General features: G+C 39.2%; 1 protein-coding gene across 2 annotated transcripts in view; it reads right to left on the bottom strand.

Annotated features, from left to right (window-relative positions):
• Positions 1-8,046, bottom strand: part of CWF19L1 (CWF19 like cell cycle control factor 1) — a 28,299-nt gene that overhangs the window by 7,146 nt on the left and 13,107 nt on the right. For both annotated transcript variants that reach the window (XM_006741145.3, XM_081823635.1), the window contains exons 7-10: positions 6,688-6,772; positions 5,363-5,503; positions 3,698-3,812; positions 2,862-2,941 (exon numbers count right to left, since the gene is read on the bottom strand). In XM_006741145.3, coding sequence (XP_006741208.1) covers positions 2,862-2,941; positions 3,698-3,812; positions 5,363-5,503; positions 6,688-6,772 — 421 coding nt within the window. The remainder of the gene's footprint in view (positions 1-2,861; positions 2,942-3,697; positions 3,813-5,362; positions 5,504-6,687; positions 6,773-8,046) is intronic.

Below are 8,046 nucleotides of genomic sequence, written 5' to 3'. Positions count from 1 at the left end.
AAAAGATTTCTCTTGAAGCCTGAGTCTTCTAACCTTTTCTTCATGTCAAAGGGTCACTGCCATAAACATCAGTTTTTATATTGTAATGTCCAGTAAAGCTATTGAAGGTTTCTAGTCCAGACTAAAGAGCACCCCCTCACCCCCAGTGCAGTACCTCCCAGTACTTGTGAACAGTTTCACACTTGCCCAGTCTCCTCCTTCCTTTCAACTTCTCATCTTTTGTTCTATACTTGAATTATCTCTAAAAATGCATAAATAATACCTGAATGAATGTTTCTCCCATAAGTAAAATGCATGAATTTTGCAACAATTATTTTGGACTCTTAGCAGCCTTTCCCTCCTTTTACCAGTTTGTGGCCATGGGCCATTAACATAGTTCCATGTATATCCCTGGAGGAAGGCATGGCAAAGACAGAGAAAGTCAAGACAAAAAAAAGTAGTGAGAGGAGATCAAGAGGAATGGTTGCAGGGAGGGGATTCTAAACCCTCTGCCAGATGCCCAAAGGTCCCAGAGATTCCTAAGAGGTTTCTACCAGACAAAGAACAACAGCTAAGTGTAGACTTGAATACTAGGTAGTCTAAAAATTTCACGTGCCCTCCTTCCTACTTGGGGTGCTGGGCTGGGCTACAAACAAGACCAGAGATATTTTTTGCCCATATGGTTCAGGCCTAGATGAGAAGGAAACAGGTTTCTTTGATTATCCCCTAGTCTCATACCCTGGGCTAGATAACCCTGGGCAATTAAAAGGTGAATGGAAAGGAAAGGTCATTTCTCCCTGAGGCCTAGAGCAGCCCTGAGCTAAGTCACCTGTTCCAAATCTGTCTTCCCCTGTGTGCCATTTTGAACTATTGAAGGTTCCCCAACAGAAGGCAATCCAAAGCCTGCCTACCATACAAGCTGTGTGGGAGAGAAGAATAGCATAAACTAATCCAAAGAAGAAAACAAAGTCCAAGAGAGGATCCAAAAAGGGCATTCCTGTAAAACCAAAAACTTTTCAAGTTTGCTCTTCTTCCTACTGAAGAGTTCATCCATAGACTCCATGGCCTAATTAGGTCCCAGGCCTTGACCCAATAGTGCTCCCCCTAGAGACAGGAGTGTGCCAATAATCAAGACATAAAATTTAAATGTAGAAGACTGGGACTCTTCAGTCTGAAACTATAAAGGTAGAGAGGGATGTGACTTAAAAAGGGTACAATGATGAAACTGAGACTCTGGTCAGTCTATAGGAGGCCACAATAAAGGGTCTTCAGATTGTGAGGATAAGCTGAGGAAATGCTCACCCTCAGAAACCAAAATTAGAATAAATCAATGAAAAAGAGATGAAAGTATCTATTTGCAGAAGCACTACACACTGAGAAATGGTCTATAAAATATTTCCATCAAAAGCCATGGGAAACAGCCAATTCTAGTCACAGGTGACTAGGGTGCAACTGTAATCCTGAAAATTAAGCTTTCTTCATTCTAAGTGAATGAAAAAGAAGGATAATGGTCTATATAGATGCCAGGAAAATGAGGGTCAAAGACCAGTATTATTCAATACCTAAACAAGTCCTGCCCAAGGAAAAATATCTGGAGAAGTCTGAAATGGGACAACTTTACTGTGAGACACATAATTCATCAGTTTTCCACAGCCTGAATAAAATCATCCTCAGGATCATCCAGTTCTTTGATTCAGTGCTTACCAGGCAACCCTTTAATTATTATCTTGGGTTCCCAGTTACCCACACTAAGAATGTAGATATGGGTACTCCTGTCTTGGGATGCTATATTCTCTATTACTAGGCAAAACTGAGAATTAATCACTTTAGTCTTTTATATAATTACTTAATATGAATCTATTCCCAGGGTTAAATAATTATAGATAAAAATTAATAAACTCAGGTTTCTAAATCTGAAGATAGAAAAAAAGAATATCAACAGTTTTCACCCAAAATGAGTATATAGGCAACAGAGGACTCCCTTTTTAGGACAAAGAAAATCCTTTTTTAAATACTGAGTAATTAATGAAAGCAACTCATCACCTCTAATTTGTATGGACCAAAAAAGGTCAAAAAGTGTATGAAGGCATCACCCTAGGAGATACACCTATTTGTCAGAGAGGGAGGAAGGGAGGGGGCACTGTGGCACAACAAAACCACAGGAGAATTAAAATAATTAAAAACACAGACAATAACAAATGTGGGAAATGTCGGAAAACAGGAACCCTCATACATTGCTGGCGGGGATGTAAGATGATATAGCCATTTTGGAAAATAGTTTGGCAGTTTCTTAAAAAATTAAATATAAATTTACCAGCAATTCCATTCCTAGGTATCTATCCAAAAGAAATGAGAACATATGTCCACGCAAAGACATGCATGCAAAGGTTCGTAGCAGCATTATTCCTAATAGCCATAAAGTGGAAACAACCCAAAAGCCCATCAACTGATAAATATACAGAATATATAAAAAGGACAATAAAAAGGAATGTAGGACTGATACATGCTACAACATGAATGAGCCTCAAGAATATTATGCTGAATAAAAAAAGCCATACACAAAGACCACATATTGTATGACTCCATTTATATGAAATGTGCAGAAAAGGCAAACCTATGGAGACAGAAAGTAGACTAGTGGTTGCCTGGGGCTGAGGATGGGAATGGGGATTTACCGTAAATGGGCACCAGTGAAGGACATATTCTAAAACTGTGCTATGTGATGGTTGCACAACTTGGTAAGCTGACTACAAACCGGTGAATTGTACACTTTATTAAAGTGGGTAGATTTTATGAAATGTAAATTATGACTTTATTAAATCAATGAAAGACAAACAAATAAGGGTGTCCTTCTCTGTAAAAGGTCCACGGAAGTAACTCACATGTGTGCCGATGTTGACCACCAGATGCTTTTCCACTTCAGGGCTGGCAAGGCAAAACCAGCAGGGTCCTGGAGGCTGAGCTTTAGACGGAAGAAAGCAGATGTTACTATGGTCCAAGCACTCCAGCATATATATAACCACCCTATAGAACTCAGCCTTATCTGATCTTCATACATCGAAAAGACTGGTATACAGCACTGCCACAAAGGGCTGGCCCTGCTGTGCTTCCACTGTGTCCCCCCACTCCCCATCACCACTATCAACGAAACGGACCACTATGAGAAAAGCTCTGAATTTGCAACCAATTCACAGGTGGATAACCACAAGGGGATGACCACATACTGACTAAAGTAGCATCGAACTGGCAACGAGCTACAATGGAAGAACACTGAACTGGATGTCAAGAGTCCCAATTCTAGCCCCAGCTTTGCCACGAGCCAGCCAGAGGACTCTGGGTAATAAGTTTACCCCACCAAGGTCCACTTCTTCAACTTTGAAACATAGCACAAAGGGGTGGAGAAAGTGGATTTCAATGAAATAACCTTACAGTCCTTTTTACCAGTTTGATTATTCTATGATTTTATGAACCTCATTGGTTTTGTAGGCTCTTTACTTCATATGTTTTACAGACCTGAGGGAAGGAAAGGAGCTTTCTCCATAGTTCTTTCAGGAATAGCCTCAGATACCCTCAAAATCAGGCCATCTCAGTATTATTTTATTTTTGGTCTTAATGACCCATTGTACAGTTTTCCTTTTCCAGAAGAGGCTCCCTTAGCAATGCCTTGTCCCACACAAGACCTGCTCACACAGAAGACCTCAGGAACCAAGGTACTTACGAGGTTTGCGAGGCTGCTTTGGATGAGGAGAAGACTTGCTATCTCTGCCTGTAGATGAACGCTTCCTTCCCTGCTTTTCATTTAAATCAAAGAAAAATTGACAGGCTGCTTCTTCCTGGAATGGTCAAAGGCAGAAGAGAAAATGTAATTAAACTAATCTTTAGACAAGGAGCCAACCATTCGCATACAAGGGAACATTCCTGCCACGTCACATCTATTTTTCCTTCCAGTCCTTTCTACCTACTCTAGATAAGAAAAATATCCTGATGCCTGGACTCTCAGTCATACTTCTCAACACTTAACCAAATCCATCTTTTTGTAAAAGCAAGTTAAAATGCAAGTTATAGGGACACCTGGGTGGCTCAATTGGTTAAGTGGCTGCCTTCAGCTCAGGTCATGATCCCAGAGTCCTGGGATTGAGCCCTGCGTTGGGCTCCCTGCTCAGTGGAGAGCCTGCTTCTCCCTCTCCCTCTGACTGCCGCTCTGCCTACTTGTGCTTTCTCTCTCTGCCAAATAAATAAAAATCTTTTAAAAAATAAATAAATAAAATAAAATAAAATGCAAGTTATAGAGCAATCCTTGCCTAAAACAGAACAGTATGAACCCACCCAAACACCTTCTCCTATCTCTCTCAGTAGGGCCTCAGTGTAGTCCTACAATTTCACAGGTCAAACAAGTCTAACTGAACTTTAATTAAAAAGATGAGGAGGTTGTTCAAGAAGAAAAAAAAGTCTGAGAAAGCAAACCATGCATACTAGTAAGTGAACTTGACATTCCTTGTTTTAATGAGGGAAAAATTAGTTTCAGAAAAGTCTGCTATTAAGCAATGTCTTCAAAGTGAGTCCTTTTGCTAGCACTCATTATAAAATCACAAATTACATTGCTACCAAGCAGTTGGATCCTTGCCTGAAAAGTTAAAAATAGGGGTGCCTAGGTGGCTCAGTCAGTTAAACATCTTCTTGATTTAGGCTCGGATCATGATCTCAGGGTCCTGGGATTGAGCCCCACCAGGCTCTGAGTTCAGTGGGAAGTCAGCTTGATATTCCCTCTCTCCCTCTCCTTTTGCCCCTCCCCCTGCTTATTCTCTCTCAATCTGTCTCTCTAAAATAAATAAATAAATATTTTTTAAAAGGTTAAAAATAAAGACTCAACTTTAGACAAAGAAAGATTTAACATGTGTAACTCCAACACATGAACCAAGTTTAGACAAAGAAAGACTTAAAATAAGAAACTGTTAACCTCGGGACACCTGGGTGGCTCAGTCGTTAAGCGTCTGCCTTCGGCTCAGGTCATGATCCCAGGGTCCTGGGATTGAGCCCCACATCAGGCTCCCTGCTCCATGGGAAGCCTGCTTCTCCCTCTCCCACTCCCCTTGCTTGTGTTCCTGCTCTCACTCTCTGTCAAATAAATAAAAATTAAAAAAAAAAAAAAAGAAACTGTTAACCTCAAACTACAATAAAAAACACTGAGCTTACCTGAAATCTGCTAAGGCTTTCTAAACACCATGATGATTTCCCAAGGGAAAAAAAAAAAGATTTAGATTCTAGGGATTAAACTGGTCTTATGAGCGAAACTGTAACTGTATAAACTATACTTATGAGCGAAAAGTATACGTGTAATGGGCAATCCAGCCCAGAAAAATGCCACCTCTCAAACAGCACACACCTCAGGGGCAGGAATTTGCTTTCCCATGGATGCTTCCTTCCCAGATTTCCTATAAGGGTTTTCAGTAACATCTGGAGGCTGTTTTACCAGTTCCGCTGCATCCATTAGTTTCATGGGAACAATACTGAATGCATAAAGATACTGTGGAAAAAAAACAAACAAACATAACATTAGGGGAAATCCTGTTTATCCAAATGTAATTTTATTCACAGAAGCTTCAGAAACTGAGTAAAAGAACAGCAACTGGCCTGTTTATGGCTCAGAGAATACACAGTAAATCAAATATCAATTTAGTGATCTCTGTAGGGGTTAAGCAAGGGCTGATCAAGTCACGAACAAAGAATCAAAGCCCTAGCCCTTACAAAAATCAGCTCTTACACAAAACAACTGTCACTACAAGGCCTGGGGGAGACTTGTTCCAAAACCTTTAAAGACAAACTGCTTATACCTCTAGTCCTTTATCTTTGTGTACTTTGTCAACAGAATTGTGGTACTGCCGTTCTTTTTTTCTGATGAAAACTAAATTGGACACCATAATGTTTCCCTCTGATATTATACAATTTCTGCTGCATATGCTGATGAGTCTTCTTAGGGACTAGTAGCAAAGAAGTAAATATTCATACAGATATCTAGACTCTCACACTAATGGCACAGATATTGAAAACTTTAGATGAGATATGAATAGATATTTAACCTCAGTACACTGGGCTTAAAAGCTTAAATATAACGGAAAAAACAAAATATGTATTTGCTTATCTTTTCTATGCATGTTTATGACATGTTACAGGATAATCTTCACCCTTCCTTTGCCTGACTGTTCTAACCGTAGCTGTCTCAATTCACAACATCCTGCTTTTGGCCCTGGAGAATCAGAAATGCTCAAAGGGAAATGAGACAACATACTTTTCTGGTATATTCTTTCATTTACCTGTACTGTTTTCCAGTACAAAGATAGATTCCAGGTATCACTAAGATTTTCCAAAGCCAAGGAGGGTTATGTAAATCCTATAAAGGCTATTATTTCTGCTAAATGAAGGTGCTAAAAGAAGCAAAGCAGGAGTAGCATCTGAAGGCAAACTCATGAATACCTACAAAGACAACCACATGGATATGGGAAGAAAGGAATATTATTCCTTTGAAATTCTTCCTTGGTTCCACTGGGCCTATTTTCCCAAACCCTTCTTTAAAATCTCCTACAAAGGACTCAAGGAAACCTGACCTTTCATTACTGTATCTTCACAAAGGAGTCACTGAAGTGCTAGGAGAGAAACATTTATCAGGCAGACAATGAATATTAACCTACGACCAAATACTCAAATCTTTACCTTTTTCTTTTCTGGATTTCCAACATTCGCCAGAGCTATGAACCTGGTGGCATGCTGTGCATTTTCCTGTAGAACAACGTGGTTTCTAGAATACATTTAACAGACAACAAGTCACCAAAAAACTTCAATTTTGATTTACAATTATGAAATATGTAGACTCCGTGGAACCATGAGAGAGCACAGATCCCAAGTCCATCACCACCAGTAACATAATCTCAGATGTCACCTGAAAATCCAGTAGGATAATCATCCCTACTTCACAGGAAAAAATGAGATCACATATCTGAAAAGCACAAAACTCCAACATTTGGTTTTAGAAGAGTTGTAAAATTGGCAAAATGATAATAATTGCTGAAGTTGGGTGATGGGTACAGGAGGGTTCACTGTACTATTCTTTTCTCATGAATAATAAAAAGCTGTAAGAGGGGATATAATAGGGCGGCTTAGTCAGTTAAGTATTGGACTCTTGATTTTGGCTCAGGTCATGATCGCTGGGCATGGAGCCTGCTTAAGATTCTCTCTCTCCCTCCCTTTGCCCCCGGGGACCCTGAACGTTCTTTCTTCTCAAAAAAAAAAAAAAAAAGCTATAATAATGAAAATCAAATAGAAGTTTTAAGAGGAAAAAGTATGCTTCAAATAGTAATTTATAGCATGATTTCATTTTTCTAGGAAAAATATAAAAATACATGTGTGTATATTTTACAGAAAAAAAACAGAACTGAATACACCAAAACACTTTTTTGAGTTTTTCTGTTTTACAAGTATTCTACATTGAGCAACTATTATTTATAATTAAAAGAAAGAAGTTATGGCATTATATACATTTTTTATTTTTAGTGAGTTGACTATTAATACAGATACCAACCCTTAGAGCTCTTTCCTTTCCTCATGCTACAGAAATTTCCCCGAGTCTGTCACAAAATATAATTTTATGTCAAAAAAATCTAGCATAATACCACTGTATATAAACAAATACACAAATTTTTAAATTCACATTACTGAAAGGAAATAAGCCAAAATACAGTTTGTTGGGGAGGCTGGGTGGCTCAATCGTTAAGCGTCTGCCTTTGGCTCAGGTCATGATCCCAGAGTCCTGGGATCAAGCCCCACGTCGGGCTCCCTGCTCAGCGGGAAGCCTGCTTCTCCCTCTCCTACTCGCCCTGCTTGTGTTCCCTCTCTCGCTGTCTCCCTCTCTCTGTCAAAATAAATAAATAAAATCTTAAAAAAAAAAATAGTTTGTCTGCTATAACCTGTTTCTTTAAAGAGAGGAAATACAGCCATAGTTGGTAAATGGGACTGATGTCAGTATAAGGTGAAAGTCATGCTCTTTCACATGCAACTTTTAAAATGATTGAAACA

This window comes from Leptonychotes weddellii, chromosome 6 (genome assembly GCF_054177405.1).
Source record: "Leptonychotes weddellii isolate Sample4059 chromosome 6, ASM5417740v2, whole genome shotgun sequence".
In the NCBI taxonomy this organism is placed as follows: domain Eukaryota; kingdom Metazoa; phylum Chordata; class Mammalia; order Carnivora; family Phocidae; genus Leptonychotes; species Leptonychotes weddellii.
Note: the sequence above shows the minus strand (reverse complement) of the source record. Positions and strands in the feature narration are given on the sequence as shown.